The sequence below is a fragment of the Crocodylus siamensis genome, chromosome 1 (assembly GCF_052110815.1).
Source record: "Crocodylus siamensis isolate JL-2025a chromosome 1, ASM5211081v1, whole genome shotgun sequence".
In the NCBI taxonomy this organism is placed as follows: domain Eukaryota; kingdom Metazoa; phylum Chordata; order Crocodylia; family Crocodylidae; genus Crocodylus; species Crocodylus siamensis.
Genome location: NC_143395.1, coordinates 234,400,177 through 234,421,397, shown reverse-complemented (window position 1 = coordinate 234,421,397; position 21,221 = coordinate 234,400,177). Strand labels below are relative to the sequence as shown.

Sequence of the window (21,221 nt, the reverse complement as noted above, 5' to 3'; positions counted from 1 at the left end):
ATTCCCAACAAGGGACTGGACACATTTCTGGAGGAAAGTGGCATCAGTAGCAGTTGAGCATGGCAGTGAGGGGGACAGGCTCTGAATCAGAACTTCTTAAGCCTTAAATGCTGGAGGCTCATTCCTTAAATGAGGGAGGAAGAGTGGAAAAAACCCTAGTCATACCCAGTTCACGCTACCTTTCTGCATCCACTCTCTGCCACTGTGTGTCATTGCTACTGGAGACTTAGATGCTGAATTGGTACAGGGTGCAACCATGGCATTTTGAGGCATAGCCCATGTCCATGGTGGTCAGTCTTCCTCTTAACGTGCTTGCTATAGGTGATAGCATCCAGGAAAACCTTCAGCACCCTGTGGGTCTCCTTGTAGATGAGCCTTGAGATGCACTTCATGGCCCCTCAGCAGGCCAGGCAGTGCATGGCTGGCTTGGCCGTGCTATAGATGTTGTGCAGCATCTGGTGGTGCTGCTTGGTGCCTCCTTTGGCTGGACGTCTTCACAAGGGAACTGAAAGCATAACACGTAGAAATGATGCTGGGCAATATGACCCTGTGGGCTGAGCCAGTGAATGGCAGTTCTTCCATTCTAATTCTTACCACTACATCCAGGCTCCATCCTGGAGGGTGCACATCAGTGGTGTGGCCTCTAGGACAGACCTGGCACTGTCCAAGATGGAAGTCATCACTTTGCTTGGAGGGCAACAGCCGTGTTTTAAGTAGCGGATTTGATTGAGTCTGCTTTGACATGCTGGAATTCCAGCATCTTGGAGCAGCCTCCACACTTCTGACACCCAAAGTCATCCCTAGGGATGTGCAGGGTTTGGGGCATATCAGCCTGCGCGGGGCCCAGGGGGTGGCAAGTGATGGGCCAGTGGCGCTCACAAGCGGCCGTGGCAGAGCCAGTGGCACTCAGCAGTGGAGGCACGTGGCAGCCGCAGTGGGGCCTGTACAGCACTGCCTGCTGGGCCCCCCAAAATGCAGGGCCCTGGGCACTTGCCCCACCTTGGGACAGCCCTACTGATGCCAGCCCCTTCTGTGAGCAGAGGGAGACCCTGGTACACGTGGCATGCCTACCTGGAACGTGCTAGGCTGCAGCCTCTCTTTCACCTCCTCCAAAACCTTCTGCTGAGGTTCTTACTGCACTTCTTCCTACACATTTTCATTATGCCCTTCCCATCTGGGCCCCCCTGCCCCAAGCCCTGGGACCTCCTGGTCAACCTCCTCCTGGCCAAGTCTAAGCTCGCAATACATCTGGCTGGGAAAGGAGGTTCTGGCCAGGAGGGCCCCTGGGGATTGCTTTCCTGTCCCTTGTTACCTCGTGTCTCCAGGCAGAGCTGCACTGGGCAACATTCAATGGCTCCTTGCACTCATTAGAGAGCTGCGGGGAACTGTCCTGCCTGTGCTGCTCTGTGTCCCCCCTCAGCACACTTGCTACAAATCCCCAGTCCTGTTTTGTTATCAATTGTCCCAAGGAATCTGCAATATAGTGGAATAGTGGATCCCATCACCCTGGGGAGCTTATAGTTTTACTTGGTGGGCCCATGCTTCCCTGAAGTCATCCCAAAAGGCCTGGCTACAGGGTCTTGCCCCTCTTCTGCGGGCCAGACCCACGGCTGTTTAGGGTCAGTCGGGAACACGACCTCTTGGGCAGATTGGGGGTGTGTGTTGCAGTGCGCATGTGTTGTAGGACGCGTGCGTGTCGGAGGACGTGGGGGTGTTAGTGTTTGATGGACGGGCTGCGTGGGGAGGGGCTGTGAGCACTACTCCCGTGGCAGATTGGTGTGTATTGAGGGGGGTGCGTTGAGGGGCTCCGTGTATGTTTCGTTTTTAAGGGCGTGTGAACGTTACCCCGGCCAGCCTGAACGCGTGCGCGTGCTGCCTTCCTGCAGCAAGAGGAGGCAGCGGAAGGCCCTTCCGCAGCCGCAATAGCAGCCGGTGGGGGCCGCGCAGGCGCAGCTGCGGGCGCGCGCGGGGTGACCTTGGGGGCGACCGCTGCCGCTTCCCCGCCCGCCCAGCGCGGAGCCCACGGCCATGGCGGCGCCCTGGAGCAGCGCGGAGCGGCCCGAATCGGGCTGGGAGCGCCTGCGCCAGCTTTGGCATCGCGAGTGAGTGCGCGGGGCTAGGGCTCCGTGCAACGCTTCCGCACCCCGGAGTGGGCTGCGCGTGTGGAGGAGGGGCGGAGCTAATGAGCGGGGCTGGGAATGCAGGGGTGGGGGTTGGATTGGGGGGAGGGGCTTGGAGTGAGTTGTGAGGGTGGGGCTGTAGTGGGCCAGGAGTAGGGGAAAGGGGCGGGGCTTGGATTGATTCGCGCAGGGAGGGGAGGGGCTTTGAGGCCTACCTGGGAGGTGTGGAGGCAGGGTGGCCAGAGTGGGCCTCGACTCTAAGCCCTGGTGGTGTTTTGGCAGCGAGTTGGGCCATGTATCCAAGGAGACGATGGACATCGTCAAAAGCGCCTTCTCGGCCATGGTGGTGGGTTTGTTCTACGGTGGCATGCCTGCCTTCTGGCAGGCCAAGCAGCAGTTTGTGGAGCGCACCCAAGGGGATATCTTCTACAGCCGCCTGGATGCCGTGGTACGTGGTACGAGAGCCCCCTGCCAATGCCTTTCGCACTTCTCCCCAGCGGCTGGGGCTGTTGAGAGCTTGTGGGGGGTGCTGCACTCAAGGAGCTGGCAGATGTTTCCTTCAGGCAGCGCTGTGATTGGGAGGGCAGAAGGGGCACCCATCCTGGGCACTAAGTTCACAGGAGCACCAGAGTCATCCCTACCCCACAGAGTCCATGCCCTGGCTGTCCCACCATGCTACAAGCTCCAAAACAGTACCCGCTTACTGCTGTTGCCATAATTTCCACCTTAGGAGCAACAGCCAAGGTGGGGAGAACGCCAGGGACTGATTAGGAGTTCCCCCAGCTCTCAAAGCCGCTCCCTATCTCCTCCCAGCAGGGATTGTCCAGGGCCCTAGTTCTTCATGTTACACCCCTAGCTCTGGCCAAGATTGGAGCTCATGCACCTAACTGATCATACACGTATCCCTGGATCCATCTAGAGGCTTCTACTTCACTACTTGCCAAATCCCGTTTCAAAGAGGGTCCCGTCTTCCAGAGGGTCCCATAACACTTAGGTTTTTACTTGTGTTAATCTGCCTCCTGTACACAATGTTATAGGTGCAGACTTGCCACATATACTCCTAAGGAGCATGAATCTGTTCATGCTCATTCACTCCTTTTTGTGGATACAGACTTGGAAACAAAACGGGGGTTGTCTGCATAGGAAAGTTAGGGTATGGATTTGCAGTGTACAGGCAACCCCTGCTAAACGCTGTTTCCGCTTAGTGCTGTTTCGCTATAATGCTTATTTTACATTCATACCTCATTCCACTTAGCGCTCAGTGGGTTTCGTTATAATGCTCATGGTCACCATCCTGGTTCGTCAAAAACTTTTGGTTTCACTTAACGCTAATTTCACTTAACACTCGGTTTTTCAGGATCCCATTAAAAGCATTAAGTAGGGGTTGAATGTACTAGCTGCTCTGTACTGGTCCCTATGAATGCACTGTGTGTGTACAAGATGCCTTTGTGCAAAGTAGCCTGTTCAGCCTTATAAAGTGAAACAAGTCCACACATGCAGTAAGAATGTCCATAGGAGGAGCTAGTGTAAATCTGTGCTAGCTTACCCATGTAGATAAGCCCCCTCTAAACAAAATGTGCAGGATATAAGCTACTGACCTGGGATTTTATCAAAAGCTTTAGGACCTGTTGGCCTGATTAGGAGCCAACTCCTGACTTTTTCAAGGGACATGCTGGCCTGCTGTGTTGGGGCAAAATGTTAGATCTTCAAAATACTACTTACAACTGTAATACTAATTTATATTTTTCTTAGTAAGAGCCAATAAAGCAGTGTACAGTCCAGAGTAAACCCTAAACATCAGTTCCTATTAGTGATCAGACTTTTAGGTTAAGTTCTGGGGGAGGGGTGTTAGGCTTGAGAAAAAAATCTGTATAGTGTATGTGTAACTGTATACTTAATATTCAGACATTTGCTGCAATTTCATGTGCAAGAGTACCAAAGTATTTGAAGTATTTGTATAAATAGGATGCGTCTTAAACATCTGTAGTAACTGCGTAACTGAGAAGTTTGGTTAGATGCATATTGTGCATGCTTAATTCTTTTTTAAAAATCTGGTCTTCAATACAGTGCAAAGCAAGTTCACTATCGTTGTGTTGTTCGTTAATATTGCTACATTCAGCATTTTTAGGAGAGTGAGACTTGTAACGCATTCTCTCTTTTTTTCTGTCTCAGCAATCAGCACAGACTGCTGGACTCAGGGGTTTCATCCGATATGGCTGGCGCTGGAGCTGGAGAATTACTGCATTTGTTACAATATTCCAGTAAGTCTTTCTTCTTTGCAGTTGTGGAAGAACAATTCTATAAAGACTCTGCTGAGACCTATTTGGAACTGAAAAGCAACCATAGTTATTGGTCTGAAAAAGTCCTAAGTTTTAAACTCCAATTTAACCTTCACTATAAGTGTTCACTCTTCCTCCCCCTCCCCCCCCACCTTTGTGACTGCACATAGCTTTGAAATGGGAGGCTGGCAGTGTGGGAGGGTAAAGTGTTACACTTCAGTTTTTATAGAAACTCAGGATCACAAGAGGCGTCCTTAGCCACTGAGTCCAGTCCCCTTGATTTGCAGGCAGTAGTGTTCCCAAGGAATCCCTGAAGTCACAGCTTCAAACCCTTACACAGAGCATGCTACCAACAATATCAAGACTGACCTATAACTTGCCATAGGTAAAAGCAGAGGAGATGAGGGCTGCTGCCAATATGACAGTGGGGAAGTAGGTAGTTAATTAGTGATTAGAAGATCTTAGGGAAAGGGCCATGGCCCATGTTACAGAATCTTTTTCGGCTTTCTTGAAATAGTCGCCAAGTGGCACAGTTGGTTGTAGAAACACCAGCAGAAAATTTAAATAGAAGTAAATAGCCTTCAATTGGAATAAAACAAAATTATAGCATGTTTGCTAATTTATAACATAACCGGGATGTTGCGCTTAAATTCTATCAGTCAGATCAACTTTACGAAGAGACTCTAAGCTTGGAGCAGAGAACTGGAAGAAGCTGCTTAAGTGCAGTCTTGTGCAAGATCAGACAACTGTGTTGTTAACACAAAGTCCAAGGGATCTATAAGAATATCCACTCGTGTTGTTCCCCGTCTACCCCCATCCTCATCAGGCCATAGACAGTCTGTAACAAACCTAAGATCTCTAAAACAAAAACCAGAAAATCCCATGAAGGCATCAAAAAGTTACTGTGTGTCTCAGGAAGAGAGTAGGAAAGACCAAGAGCTCTACCCAAGCCTTAAGTCCCTACAAGGGTATGGAATTTGACAAGTAAAATATGTCCACGTGATTTTTAGGAAGTGGACCTCACCTGTGCACTGTGGAGGACAACAAAAAACCCTCAATGGTCTTATAGTTTCATAGTTCATAGTTTCATAGCTGGTAGGGTCAAAAGGGACTTGAGCAAATCATGAAGTCCAACTCCCTGCCATGGGCAGGAAAGAATGCTGGGGTCAAATGATCCCAGCAAGGTGTCTATCTAGCCTCCTTTTAAAGACCCCCAGGGTAGGAGTGAGCACCACTTCCCTTGGAAGTTGGTTCCAGATCCTAGCTGCCCTGACTGTGAAGCAGTGCCTCCTGATATCTAGCCTGAATCTACTCTTCATCAACTTATGGCCGTTATTCCTTGTTATTCCCAGTAGTGCTTGGGGGAACAGGGACTCTCCCAGAGCCTGCTAGTCTCCCTTGGCCAGTTTATAGACAGCCACCAGATCCCCTCTCAGCCTTCTCTTGTGGAGGCTGAACAGGTTCCGGTCTCGTAGCCTCTCCTCTTAGGGCCTGTCCTGCTGATCCCTGATCATGTGAGTGAGCACCCTGAACTGGATGCAGCACTCCAGCTGCGGCCTGACCAATGTCACACAGAGTGGGAGGATCACCTCCTTGGACCTGCTTGTGATGCACCTGTGGATAAATGACAAAGTGTGGTTAGCCTTCCTGACCGTGTCCCCACATTGGTGGCCCACTTTCATCTTGGCATCTATATTGACTCCAAGATCTTTTTCTGCCTTTGTGCTGACGAGAAGGGAGTTCCCCAGCCTGTAGGTATGCTGCTGGTTCTTTCTCCCTAGGTTCAGTACCCTGCACTTGTCAGTATTGAATCCCATCTTATTCCCGTCCACACACCCCTGTGACCTGTTCAGATCCAATTGCAGCCTGTCCCTCCCTTCTGGCGTGCCCACTTCCCCCCACATCTTAGTGTCATCTGTGAATTTGAATAAAGGTGCTTTTCACCCCCTCGTCCAAGTTGTTAATGAAGATGTTGAACGGTGCAGGTCAAAGCCCAGGGGGACCCCACTGCTCACATCCCTCCAGGTCAAAAATGACCCGTCCACCACCACCTTCTGTGTGGCCCTCCAGCCAACTGGCAACCCATCTGACTGTGTAGGCATCGACACCACAGTCTCCTAATTTTTTAACGAGAATGGGGTGAGAGACAGTGTTGAAGGTCTTCCTAAAATCCAGAAAGGCTACGTCCACCGCGACACCTGCATCCAAGGATTTTGTGACCTGGTCATGGAAGACAACAAGGTTGGTCTGACAAGACCTGCCTCTAGTGAACCTATGTTGGTTGCCCCTAAGCATACACTTCCCTGCTTGCCCCTCACAGATGTGGTCCTGGATAATTTTCTCAAAGAGCTTCCCCAAGACCGAGGTAAGACTAACAGGCCTATAATTTCCTGGGTCCTCCTTCCTCTCTTTTTTTGAAAATGGGGACCGCGTTGGCCCTTTTCCAGTCCTCCAGCATCTCTCCAGAGCACCACGAGCGCTCAAAAAGCCATGCCGGGGTCCCGCAATGACCTCTGCTAACTTCCTCAGCACTCTGGGGTGGAGATCATCAGGACCTGCTGATTTGACCACATCCAGTCCCACCAGAAGTTCCGTGACTAGGTCCTTACTGACCCCGGGCCTGGCTGTGCCTCCCCTGGGACTGTCAGGGATCTCAGTGAGGGGGGATGACCTGGTCCCTGCTCAGAATAATGGAGGCAAAGAAATAGTTAAATAGGTTAGGTTTGTCATCTGGTGAGACCACCAGATTTCCTAGCGTGTCCTGCACAGGTCCCACATTACCTGGTACCTTCTTTTTACCTGCCATGTATTTAAAAAAGGATTTCTTGTTATCCTTGATCCGGGTCGCTAGTCCCAGTTCCATCTCTGCCTTGGCCTTCCTAACAGCTCCCCTACAATCCCGAACAACGGAGGTATAATTCTCCCTGGTGATGGCCCCTCCCTTCCATTGGGTGTATGCGTGTATGCCTCTTTTTTAGCTTTGAGACATTCCTGTGTGCTTTTGGTGAGCCATGGGGGCTTTTGAGTACTCTTGCCCCCTTTGATCCGTATTGGGATTGCCACCCTTTGGGCTTGGAGGATCGTCTCCTTCAGGAACGACCGCTCTTCTTGGATTCCCAAGTCCCCACCCCTCCAGGACCTCAGTGCCTCCCCGACTAGTTTCCTTAGCTCACTGAAGTCCACCCTCCTGAAGTCCAGGGCTGCTGCCTTGCTGCAGGCCTTTGACACCCTGCGCTGGATGGTGAATTCCAATAGGCGATGATCATTGTCGTCCAGGTGATCAAGTACCCACAGTCCCCTCACCAGGTCGTTGCTTGTGGCCAGGACCAGGTCTAACAAGGCTTTTCCCCCGATGGGACTGTGCACCTCCTGGGTTAGATGGAGGTCCTGTAACTTGACTAGGAACTTACGTGAGCGGTCAGTCCTGGCTGACTGCTCTTCCCGGCGAATGTCCGGATAGCTTAGGTCACCCATGATGACCATGTCCTTTGACTTAACTGCCTCTGCGAGCTGACCTGAGAATTCCTGGTCTAGCTCTTCTCCCTGTTTGGGTGGTCTGTAATAGACCTCCACCGTTAAGTCCTTTTTCCCTGACCCCCTTGTATTCTGACCCAGAGCACTTCAGTCTGCCCCTCCTCTGATCCAGTGCTGTTCATTGAGGATGTTAACTGCTCTTTGACATAGAGCGCCACAACCCTGTCTTTTCTCCCTGTTCTACCCTTCCTGTACAGCCTATAGCCCTTGATGTTCACCACCCAATCGTGTGTTGGATCCCACCACGTTTCAGTGAGCCCCACTATGTCTGGGTTTGTGTCAGCTAGCAGGAGGGCAAGTTCCTCCTGCTTGTTCCCCATACTACGAGGATTAGTGTATAGGCATTTAAGGCCTCCTGAAGGTGTATGCACCGCTCCCCTTATCCCAGGATTATCCGGGCCCCTGTCTCTTACCTGGGTATTTCTTGTGCTCGTCGTCAGTCTTGGCTGGGCTGTCTTGTGGGTGACACTTGGTTCGGTGTTCTGAGGCTCCCCCCGACCTCATCCTCCCCTATAGGGTTGTCTTCACCTCAGACCACAAGTCAACCACCCTCTTGCCCTGCCTTTACAGACGTTCAAGAAGCTCATATGTTGTACATTGTATTCTAACCTTCCTTCACAACTTTAATACCTCATAATTGATTCTCTGGTATGGTCTTTTCCACCACGCTGCAGCCCAACAATCCCTGGCCTCCTTTCTCCATTGCATCTTATCTATACTGCAGCTCTCAAGTCTCTTCTTGGCTCCCTTCTCTAACTCTAAAAGGATAGTCCTAGGTGTTTGTAGAACCACAGACTAAAATGATCAGCCACCCCAGCACCTGAACAGTGTGGAAAAGGGGAATGTTGTAGGATGATTTAACTCTGAGCGTGTGAGCAAGACACTTGAAAGCATTCACAGTATTATTAGGAGTGCTAGTTCCCCTGGTAGCCCATCCTTAGTTGTGGTTAATTGCTGATGTTTCAGAGGAAAAAAGCTAAGAGCCAAGTTATACCTCCAAGGGGGAAAATTCCTTCTGGGCCCTGCCCGTGATTGGTAGAAGCCCTGAATCATGTTGTTAATTGATTAAACACAGTTTTAAATAAGGTCTCAGGTCTCAAAATTGTAGTTGGGACCTGAGTTTTAAAAGCATTAAACACAAATCAGTTTTCATTGAATTTTGAATCCTACATATACATCTTAAAAATGATATTATATAAATTAGATGCATAAACCAAAATTGTTTTTTTAAATCCTGCCATGAGGTTAGGGTCCTGTCTTGTCTCTCTCAGGGACTGATATCATAGTTACCTAAGCAGAATAAGGACTGACCCTCTGTATTCTGCTTTCAGGATGTATTAATGTGATAACAACACCTACCCACTTTTTCAATGTTGAGTAATCATCTTTTGATGAGGGAAGGACTAATGCACGTGCTTGCATGTTAGGATTAGGGACTGACTGAATATATAACCCTAGGGTGTGCTGATTATTGCAGAAAAAATTGCTAATAATTCTCTATTGCTTGATTCATTATATTAATAGTGAGTCTATCTTGATACTGCATGAATACATGTAATCATTATAAAGTGTTTACTATTATATTGCACTTATCTGGATATATATATATATATATCAATACAAAATTTAAAAAATGGAACTAGAGCAGGCCTGTTAGGTTGCGTCTAGTCCATGCCTATAATGGCCAGAGGGCTACCTTCTACACTTACAGTGCTTTGTCTGGTTTCATTTCACTGTCTGAAACAGTGGTACATTCAGCATTTCCTTGGGAGACTGTCAGAGTCTTTCATCTGTTACATTTCCTTCTTGCCCAGGCTAAAATTTCCTCTGCAGAATTGTGTCTTGTTACTCTTAATGTGTACCCCATTTGACTACTCCAAAATAATTCTACTCCATGTTGGGTACTTACTTCAAAACAGACAATTTTCTTGTAGTCACCAGTTGGTCATGCTGGTGATATTATGTATTTAGTCCTTTAATTTTTCTCCCATAAATACTCCTGCTGATCATTTCTCAATTTGGTTTTTTATCCTGGTCTGTCAGTATCTTAACTGGTAGTGTAGTTTTCATACCTGAATGTAGTTTCTAGGCTGTGGTCCACCAAAGGTTTACAAGAGCAGGAGCATGGCTGCCTTGCCTTTCAAGTTTGTCTGCAAATGCATTACACCATAAGATCCTATCTGTTTTGCTGCCCATTATCATTCTGAAGTTTCTGTTATCTGTTAGTACTACTGTTTCAAAGTTTCTCTCTCTCATTAGAGCTGCATTTTGGATTGTTTCTTACTCATGGCAATAATTAGCATTATTTCCCAGTAAAAGCCAATTTTGTTTTTCTGTCTATCTTCCTTTTCATATTTCCTCCTTGATATGATTCGTTTTTGTGGTTCTTCCCAGTTCAGTGCTGTTTTCAGATGTCATTGACGTACTGTTTGCTTCCTCTCCTAGAATTTTGCTTACATTGAATTATGCTGGACCTCACACATGTCCTTGTGGCTTTCCACCAGACTTCTTCCCCCACTGTTTGGTGTGACGTATCTTTTTTCTTTAATCATTTTCTCTTACTCTAGCTTTTTTAAAATAGCCCATGTGATATATTTTAACTATTTTGCTTATTTGGGGCATGAAATTTTGAGAGAGAATTCCAAATGTGTTTTAAGAACCCAAATACAAAATTTCTTCTGCCTGCCCTTCTTCCTAATTCTAAACCTAACAGGCTATTAAAACAAAAAAGTTTGTGTTTTATCCTCACCCAGAAGTTAGAGACACTGGGTGCATCTACACATGCACTTTAATGCATGTTAGTCTATTTTGATGTGCATTAAAGTGTCACTAAAAATGTGCCATTTAGTTAATGTGCATTAAAATAGGCAAATACTTATTAAGTGTCACTAAATAACCATGCTCTTTAGTTATTGCACATTAAGACAGGCTAATGTACAGTTTCATAGTACCTCACAATGGAGGACACATCTACGTGTGTGCTTTAATGCTCAGTAGCCTATTTTAATGCGCATTAAAGCATCACAAAACATGCTTTTTATTTAATGTGCTTTAAAAGAGGCTAATGCACATTAAGTGGTACTTAAAAAGCATTCGCTTTAGCTAATGTGCATTAAGCCAGGCTAATGCACATTTTCCTAGTACCTCACAATAGAGGGCATTTTTACACATGCTCCAGGGTGTGTGTGTGGGGGGGGGGGGTCAGTTTAACTAGAGCTGCTCCTAAAGCTGCTCTAATTAAAATGCTGCCGTGTCTCGTGTATCAGCATCCGCAGGCTTAAAAATGGCAGCAGGAGCGCTTGAACTAAAACTGGTCAAATAAGCTTTAGTTCAAGTGCCCCCACTGCCATTTTTAAACCTGGGGATACTGATGCATGAGATGCAGGAGGCTGCTGGAGCGCAGTAGTTGCTATGCTTCAGCAGACTCAGTTAATTGGGTCTACTCCGACATGTTGGAATTCCAGCACATCAGCGCAGCCTCCGTATTTGTGTATAGGTGCCTGGAGGCATTAGATTTAATGCACCTTAACTACAGTGCATTAATACATGTGCAGACAAGGCCACTGGGTGTTACATACCACTTGGCCAGCTCTAACATGGGCATCTGGGAAGCGATGAAGACATGCTGTTAAGATGGGTAACTTCACATTCAGACCTTACTTGCTGACTGCAAACTTCATATAATTTCTTAAATTATGGCTGAAAAATTTGGGATTTTTTTGTTTATAAAATTACAAATAGACCATGCTGCTTCTCCATATTGGCTGCACTGCAACATTCAATAAGACTTTTGAGGTCAAAGCATTTGCGGCTGCTCTGCATGTGCTGCACAGAAAGACAACAGGGAGCATGCTGTGGGCCAGCATGTTAGCTCCGCATTGTTCAGTGAACCTGTAATGTGGGTTTGATATTGCTGCCTCTGTTCAAGCTTGTTTGTTAACCTGGTTGTGCCCCATTGTTTCAGGACAGCAAGCACTGGCCTGTCTTTGTACTATGATAAAGTCAGCTTCAGTCATTATGTTGCAGCAGGAGGTGAGATTACTTACTTTTCATATTCTGTTTGGTTTATGAGTGCAACCTTTGATTATAGCAGACCACTGGGAGTCAGGGCTCTAGGTTCCATTTCCTGTCCTACTACTGACTCACTTTGTGACCTTGCTTAATTATTATTTAACTTTACCATGCTTCTGTAATATAGGGGCAGTGACATTTTCCTAACCCACTGGGGAGTTGTGGGCCTCAGTTAATTTTTGGAAACTTGATGTATTTCTTTAGTGAAAGATGCTTGGGGAGTTTGTTTCAAGGATTCACGCATAACTCATTTTTGAAACAAAAATGAAAAATGAGCGTTAGAACTCCAGTCATGTGTGGGTAATACTGCCTTCCTTCTCTTCATTGCCACATAATACTGCTGCTTACAATGTTTGCTCTAAGCAACATATCTAAAGGATCCTGCTTTGTATCTTTACACAAGCGGATATTGCCTTTCTAGTTGGACACATTTTTATTCCTCACTTACTTTAACTGTTAGACAGTGTTATTGGTTGCTGTTGAATAAATTGTGTGGTGTACCCTAGGGAAGGTCCGTTGCAGAGGTGGGTGGACCTGAGGGTTCTTGTATTTAATTCTTAGAGCTCTTTGGGAGTCTTTCAGAGCAGTGGAAAATCTTGTATTATGTTTAGTACCATAGAAATTACAGATTTTTTCTTTTAAAAAAAGCGAACATATTAGTTTGGCCTCATCCTAGTCCATACTGGAAGTATGGCAGCAGGAGCCCAGCTGCTTTTCAGTCTTGCTTGAGTTGATTTGGCCCTTTACATTGATTAAACCATTGCTGGGCTTAGCTTTGACAAGTATTTGTGTATCTTAGCCCTTACAGGAGGCCTGTTCAGAATTCATGTGGGCCTGCGTGGCCTGGCAGTGGGCAGCATCTTTGGGGCACTGTTAAGGTAAGTTACACACGTGGCATAGTTTCATAGTTTCATAGTAGCTAGAGTCGGAAGGGACCTAGGTAGATCATCTAGTCCGACCCCCTGCCTTGGCAGGAAAGAGCACCGGGGTCAGATGACCCCGGCAAGGTGCTCATCTAACTTCCTTTTAAAAATCCCCAGGCTAGGAGCCTGCACCACTTCCCCTGGAAGCTGGTTCCAGGCCCTAGCCGCCCTGACTGTGAAGTAGCGCCTCCTAATATCTAATCTAAACTTACCCTCCGCCAGCTTGTGACCGTTATTCCTGGTCACTCCTGGCAGCACACGGGGGAACAGGGACTCCCCCAATACCTGCTGATCCCCCCTGACCAGTTTGTAGCAGGCCACAAGGTCCCCCCTTAACCTTCTCTTGTGGAGGCTAAACAGGTTCAGGTCCCGTAGCCTCTCCTAATAAGGCCTGCCCTGCTGACCCTTGATCATACGAGTGGCCCTCCTCTGAACTCTTTCCATATCGTCCACGTCCCTCTTGAAGTGTGGCGCCCAGAACTGGACGCAGTACTCCAGCTGCGGCCTGACCAGTGCCGCATAGAGGGGAAGGATCACCTCCCTGGACCTGCTCGAGATGCATCTGTGGATGCATGACGGGTACGGTTGGCCTTCTTGACTGCCTCCCCACACTGCTGGCCCATGTTCATCGTGGAGTCAATGACGACTCCAAGATCCTTTTCCGTCTCCGTGCTGGCAAGAGGGGAGTTCCCCAACCTGTAAGTGTGGTGCCGGTTCTTCCTCCCCATGTGCAACACCTTGCACTTATCAGTGTTAAACCCCATCCTATTCTCATCCGCCCACCGTTACAACCTGTCAAGGTCAGCTTGTAGCCTATTGCACCCTTCTAGTGCACCCACATCCCCCCACATCTTAGTGTCATCAGCAAACTTGAACAGGGTGCTTTCTACCCCCTCATCCAAGTCACTGATGAAGATGTTGAACAGTGCGGGCCCGAGGACCGAGCCCTGCGGAACCCCACTGCCCACGTCCTTCCAGGTCGAGAAGAACCCATCCACTACCACCCTCTGGGTGCGGCCCTCCAACCAGTTGGCGACCCATTTGACCGTGTGGGCATCGACACCACAGTCTCCCAGCTTTTTGATGAGGACAGGGTGAGAGACAGTGTCGAAAGCCTTCCGGAAGTCCAGAAAGACTACATCCACAGCAACCCCTGCGTCTAATGATTTGGTGACCTGATCGTAAAAGGCCACCAGGTTGGTCTGACAAGACCTGCCACTGATGAACCCATGTTGGTTGCCCCTGAGCGTGCATTCCCCCGCAAGGCCCTCCTGGATGTGTGCCAGGATAATTTTTTCAAAGAGCTTACCCGGGATTGAGGTAAGACTAACTGGCCTGTAATTTCCCGGGTCCTCTTTTTTTCCCTTTTTGAAGATAGGGACCACATTGGCCCTCTTCCAGTCCTCCGGCACCTCGCCAGAGCACCACGAGTGCTCATAGAGCCGCGCCAGGGGTCCCGCAATGACCTCGGCCAGTTCCTGTAGAACCCTAGGGTGAAGATCGTCCAGACCAGCGGACTTGAACACATCCAGCCTCTCCAGAAGTACCCTAACTAACTCCTCGCTAACCCCTGGCCCAGGCGTGTCTCTCCCGGGGCCCGAGGGGGGCCCAGCAGGGAGGTGGCTGAACTGGTCCCTACTTAGGAAGACAGAGGCAAAGAAATCATTAAATATGTTAGCTTTATCATCTGGCGTGATGACTAAGTTGCCCATCGTGTCCTGCAGGGGCCCCACATTACCCGGGACCCTCTTTTTACCCCCTATGTATTTGAAGAAGGACTTCTTATTGTCCTTAATCCGGGAAGCTAGTCCTATCTCCATCTCTGCCTTGGCCCTCCTGACTGCCCCCCTACATCCTCGGGCGACTGTAACATAGTCCTTCTTGGTGATGACCCCATCTCTCCATTGGGTATATGCCTCCCTTTTAGCAAGGAGACATTCCCGGATGCTCTTAGTGAGCCATGGGGGTTTATGTGCCCTCCTGCTCCCTTTGACCCTTGTTGGGATTACCTCCCTTTGGGCATGGAGGATCGTCTCCTTAAGGAGCAACCACTCACCTTCGACATCTGATTCCCTTCCCCTCTGGGTCCTCAGCGCTTCCCCAACGATCCTCCTTAGCTTGTTGAAGTCAGCCCTCCTAAAGTCTAGGGCTGTTGCCTTGCTGCAGCCCTTTGCCACCTTACGCTGGATGGTGAATTCCAGCAAGCGATGATCACTGTCTCCCAGGTGGCCCATCACCCGCAGCCCCCTCACCAGGTCATCACCCGTGGCCAGCACCAGGTCCAACAAGGCGTCTCCCCTGGTGGGACTGTGCACCTCCTGGGTTAGATGGAGGTCCTGCACTCTGGCTAAGAACCGACGTGAGCGATCAGACTTGGCTGACTGCTCCTCCCAGCAGATGTCTGGGAAGTTCAGGTCCCCCATGATGACCACATCCTTAGCCCTCACTGCCTCTGTGAGCTGACCTAAGAATTCCTGGTCGAGCTCTTCTCCCTGGTTGGGAGGTCTATAGTAGACTCCCACCGTTAAGTCTCTCTCCCCTGGACTGCCTTTTACTCTAACCCAGAGCACCTCAGAGTGCCCCCCCTCTACCCCTTGCTAATTAACGAGGAAGTATATTCCTCCTTGATGTAGAGTGCTACTCCTCCACCTTTCCTTCCTATCCTGTCCCTCCTGTATAGCCTATAGCCCTTGACACTCACCGCCCAGTCATGCGATGAGTCCCACCACGTTTCTGTGATCCCTACTATGTCAGGGCTGGTGACAGCTAGGAGGAGGGCGAGTTCCTCCTGCTTCTTCCCCATACTTCGAGCATTCGTGTAGAGGCAATTGAGGCCTCCAACGGTTGTGCCCACTGACCCCCTAGTCTCAGCAATGCCCCGTCCCCCATCACTTACCTGTTTCTCCCTTTTGACCATTGGTCTGGGCTTGCTGGCTGTTGCTGGGCCTGGTAGTTCATCGTCTCCTCCGCCCTCATCTTCCCCCTCCCCCGACGAGCCTAGTTTAAAGCCCAAGTCAGAATTACATACTTTAGCTGCTGTGTGTTGATGACCTCACAAACCAAACCTTGGATCATAGAAGTGGCTACAGAAAACTGCTCACCCTCACCCCTGCTGGACTTGTTGATCCCTTCTGGGATTATAATTTCTTTCTCAGCCCCTCCATCTGTTTTTGTTTTTTTACCCTGTGCTTTACACATCACCATTTTCTCAGCAGTGGCTGAATAAGTGTAGATTCCTTGCTTGGACCTTTTCAGTTACTACTGTTTTAATGGTATTAAAACAGGAAAGCAATTATACTTGCATCTGTAGTTTTGTAATCATGACCATCCCACTTTATGCTCCCCTCTGCATCTCAGAACAGTTGGCCAGAATTGAAAGATGAAGCATGTACTTAAGGAGTTGTGTTGATTGATGTCGAGAGCTGGAGATGAACTAGGAATCCTGGCTTCCTTCTCAGCTTCAGCATTGGCTCCCCATGTAGCTAGTTGGTTGAGTCACTGAGGGGTAGGTCCACAAAAGGCATTGCAGTGCTCTGAGCAGTGCATGGCTAATTTCTAGGCAGTAAGGGGAAAATAGAATCCTTGGCCTCAAGTTATGTACTCTGAGGGATCCTGGCTGCATAAAATACATGCACCTAAATATGGCATCCACAAAAGCCAGCACACTGAACCAGCAGCTGTCTAAGCTTGCTGTTAGGAAGTCCTGAGGGAGACGGGTGCGTCTTCAGACCTATTCCACTCAAGGACTTAGAGACTTGCGCTGTGAGGAGGCATCTATCTCTGCTCGAGAGTCACAACCAGGAATGAGACTAGCAGGTGTTGGAGTAGGAGGTCATGATTGTGTCTCTGCTTATATTTCATAGCTGGGAGGTAGGAGCACTTGCCCAATATTATGTTCCTTTCTCTGCATGATTGCATTCCAGCCTGCTGCCCGTTTCCCCAGGTTCCAGGGTATGGGGTGTTCTGAGGAGGGCTTTTCTCATCTCTCCTTTTAAAGCTGATACATTTTAAAGGAACTATTCAATGGGCCAGAAAGAAATGGTGAGTGTGTTTTCAGGGCACTCATCTAGTGTTTTCTTCCTTATATCCACTGGCTTTTTGTTGCAGTCCAGTCCTGGGGTGTACTCAGAGAATGCTTTTTAGATAGGACCTTGCAGGATGGAAAGGTGGACGAGTACCTGCCTTGGGGACCCTGGCAGGACATAGGCCTGAGTAAATGCCCCCTGCTCAGCACTGTTGAGACGGGGAGCTCTGGGTCTGCCCAGAACCAAATGCATCAGGAGCTTGACTGAAAGAAAACAAGGCACCTCCATAGTTAGAGGGAAATTAACGGGCGTGGGGGGTGGTAGAGGGTTGAGGATCTAAATTTTGGGTGTAGATACCTGTGGGGCAGTTAGGTGGCAGGTCAGGTATCGAAGTCCTTTTGTGCATTCAGCCTGTAGCTTCTCTTCGCCTGTTTCCTTAATTGTAAAATATTGATAACATTGACCTACCTTGCTCAGTGATGAATCTTAATGAGTGTCCACAAAGCACTGCAAATGAAAAGGAAGGCACCGTGTTCCTTGAGCTTCATTTGGTAGCTGTTACTAGAGAGGAAATGGCTTAGACAACAAAATGGTATGAACATTAATGGTGGTTATGCATCACTGATCAATAACTGGTCCCCGCATGCCTCTTTCTCTGTTGCCAGTAAGCTGCTTCTATTTGTGTACTCTCAATGGCTTGCTTGTAGCTTCCTCTGTCTCCTCTGCATCATAGCATCCCTGCAGGAGGACTAATGGTTGGAATGCAGAAGCTGTCTCCAGAAAACATGGAGGAAAGACAGAAGAGGAAGCAAAGGGAGCTGTATGAGCAGAAGACAGCAGAGTGGTAAGGAACAGTGCAGTCTTTTACCTTGGTGAATTTGTATCACTCACCAGAAGTGGATCTTGTCCTATAGGTCCAACTTTTTCATTTGTCAGGCTGATTCTCACAAAGCAGTTTGCTAATGGGCTATCTCCTTTCCCAACCCAAGCTCCCCCCATTGGCTTCTCAGTGTTTCATATACCCCTGTGATTTTTGTCCAGTGCTAGTCAGTGCTGCAGTTTATCATCTGCCAGTATATGTGTTTGAATTTGTAGCAGGATTGGTCCTTACAATGGTATGTTGCAACTTTGTCTTGAAGCAGTGATATTTTCACTGCTCTCTCCCCAGAAAGCTGCTCCACTAATACCATAATCAGGACCTGCTTTTCCAAATCCATGTAATTTTTCTTCTGTTCAGTTTCAACTGTTTACTCCCAGTTATACTATAGTCTTGATCTTACAGTCAATTGCAGCCTGGAGAAAGAGCAAGTTAAAACATGAACTTAGCTGTTTTCCCTGATGCTGATGGAATGACTCATTAAAACTGGCAACTGGTGCCAAAACTACAAGGCTAGCTGGAATTTTGTTGGGGTAGGAGTGTTTCTTCAATTTGCAGCAGACACAGGTATTTGGACTACAACACTATAAATTGTACTCATAGTGTCTTCTTTCTGTCCTTAAGGAAAGCCAGGCTTAATTCAATGGAAATTGCCTTGGAAGAAATGGAAAGGGATAATGAGAGAGGCATGGAGGAAGATGCCAAGAGGATTCAACAATTGCTTAATTTGCCCGAGAACTCTCTGCCATCAGAAGATAGAAATTAATTTGATTCTGAATGTAGACCTCTGACATCTTCACTGAAAGGCTGGCATGAATCAGTGTGTCCCTTCTGCTTTTGACAGCCACAAATGATGACCATGAATCTTGGCATAGAGAATGTTAAAGAGCCTGGGGAAATAGAAACGCCAGCTCCCAATGATGGCTAATGTACACAACTGGGAGAGGAGTAGGACAATATGAGGGCATATTGTCCCACCCCCACCTGGAGCAGCACAGCAGGGGCAAGAGTGGGATGGGGAGCCACTGCTGGAGGTGAGGGGAGCTAAGCAGCACTCAGCTGGCTGCAGTTACACCAGGAACAGTCCCAACAGAAGCTGCATGTGCTGGCAAGGCCAGGGCTGGTGGAACTTCCTGCTCTCCATGCCTCCAGCTGTGGCTCCTGCTCCTGCTTCTGCTGTGCTGCTTCATGTGGGCAAGTGGGAAGAAAGCTTCAGCCGGGTGGCTCCTGCCCCAGTGTGTGGGGCTCTGACTCCAGCTTCTATCTGTTCCACCCGCCCACAGGTGGCTGCTCCTCACCAGGAATCCTGCTTTTCTCTGATTTAAAAAAAAAATCCCCAATTTTTGGTTTAACCGCCCCAGTGCACATTTTTCCATGATTAAAATGAAACACTATTATATATATGTATCTATATATTAGTGATGTTTCATTTTAATCACGGAAAAGTGTGGATTTTTTTTTTTTATTCCCAATTTTTGGTTTAAATCGGAGAAAACCAGGATCCCTGCTCATCATGCTCAGTAGGCGGAGTGGGTGGAAGGCAGCCAGGAACTGGAGCAGTGCAGTAGGAACAGCAGCTGCAGCTGTAGCTGGAAACAAGGGGAGCAGAACAGCCCCACTGGCCCAGACCCCTGCCAGTGCACAGCTTCTGGTGGAGCTGTTCCCAGTGCAGTTGTAGCCAGCCAGGTGCTGCTGTGCTCCCCCTCCCTCTAGTGGTGGCTTCTCCCACTCCTGCCCATGCTGTGGCCAGGTGGGGGGAGAAGCTTCAGCCTGGCAGCTCATGCTGGAGATGAGGGGAGCAGAGAAGCACCTGGCCAGCTGCAGCCACACCAGGAATAGCCCCACCTGAAGCCGCACACTGGCTAGAGCCTGGGTCAGGGTTGGCGGGTGTGGGCAGGAGCTTGGCATGGGCTGCCCCAGGTGGGGGTCAGCCCCATGCGGAGCACCACAGGGCCATCCACAGACTGAGTATGTACTGCTGCACACACCCCACACCACTCCTGCCCCACAGTGTAGGGCATGCACAGAGCAGATCATGTGCATCCTGCTCCTGAGCACTGCTCCGTGCCCAACCAAAGCCCCATAGGGACTTTCGGTGAGTTGCGGGGGGGGAGGGGAGTGTTGACCTGGCCTGTGACAGCTCATCAAAACTCCCTGTGTGGCCCTTCGGCCCAAATAATTGCCCACCCCTGTGCTAATCCCTTCAACACATCTTAACCTTGTTCTGGTGGGACCAATGCTGTGGGTTGAAGAAGTCTGCTGAGTGGGTCTGGTCAGGCTGCTCACAGTAATAGAGACTTGGCTGTGATCATGATTGGAGTTTGTTACAACTGAGGCTGAGGGAGGGAATCAGGCTTTCTGGAGAGGACAGGCTTTGGGAATCTCACATAAAGAACATCCTTCTGGAGGGGGTCCTACAGCAAGGATGACGCTTCTGTTGGCCGGAGGGATTGGCATTATGGGGCAAAGATACCCCCTAACTATAAGTTACAAATCATGTTATCATCCTGAAGGAAAGATTGAGAGTGTTGTTTAGACAAAAAATAAATAAATAAAATTGTATAGACCTTGTCTTCTAGTATTGTCTCTTGCTCTGCCCATGTGGTATTAGTTCTGGGGAAAAGGTATGAGCCATAGCTCATGAGTGAGGTTCATCAAAGGTCATCAGTAGGGGTGTGGGCAGTCAAGTCTCACAGCCCCATTCAGACTTTACTATAATTCAGTAACAAGAAGCCCGAGTAAGTAAAAACCTCATTTCTCACAGGTATGATCCAATGGCAGTCTGGTAGTACTATGAAATGAACATTTGGACTGGATTTGAATTAAGAATGGCCTGTAGCTGTAAGAATTACATCTTCCTTCACCATTTTGTGCTAGGCAGAAGGGTTGTAAGTGCAAGTCCCCATTCTGTTTAACTGGAGTAAAATACCCAACAAGGTTGAAGTCAGGAGCAAGCTCTTCTCTGCCTCTGGCACTTAATGCTCTCTGACCCTGGAATGATGTTATGGCTCCCTTTCCAAAATTTTAGCCAGTTGTCTATTATTGCTAAGCTATGCCCAAATATTATTCCTTCCCCAGGGTGGTTGGTAACAGTTGCACAGCCCCTTTAGCAGAGCATATCCCATGCACACAAGTCAGATTTTGGACACATTGCCTCATTTTTAATAAGCACCTACTTTTCATATTTTCAAAAAGGAGCATTTTGTTTGTTAAACATGGTACTGCAGAAGGAGACATGCATTTTGGGGTTGGGCTTTGTTTTTCTTCTCCCCCTGCTCTACCACAGAGGGAGAAATGTGTATTGCTTCGGTGCAGCTTAATTCTCAGCTCTTCCCTCTCTCCCAGTTTAAACTCCCCAGTGCAGCCAACACATCCTTCCAGCCACAGAAGTC

The 21,221-nt window shown here is 48.5% G+C and overlaps 1 protein-coding gene across 1 annotated transcript; it reads left to right on the top strand.

The window, feature by feature from the left end:
* The first annotated feature begins 1,806 nt into the window (after positions 1–1,806).
* Positions 1,807–20,400, top strand: TIMMDC1 (translocase of inner mitochondrial membrane domain containing 1). The gene is made up of 7 exons (XM_090059421.1): positions 1,807–2,102; positions 2,403–2,568; positions 4,293–4,381; positions 11,898–11,965; positions 12,804–12,882; positions 17,686–17,796; positions 18,454–20,400. The coding sequence occupies exons 1-7, from the start codon at positions 2,029–2,031 to the stop codon at positions 18,593–18,595; spliced, it is 729 nt and encodes a 242-aa protein (XP_089915547.1). The 5' UTR covers positions 1,807–2,028; the 3' UTR covers positions 18,596–20,400.
* Positions 20,401–21,221: the final 821 nt, after the last annotated feature.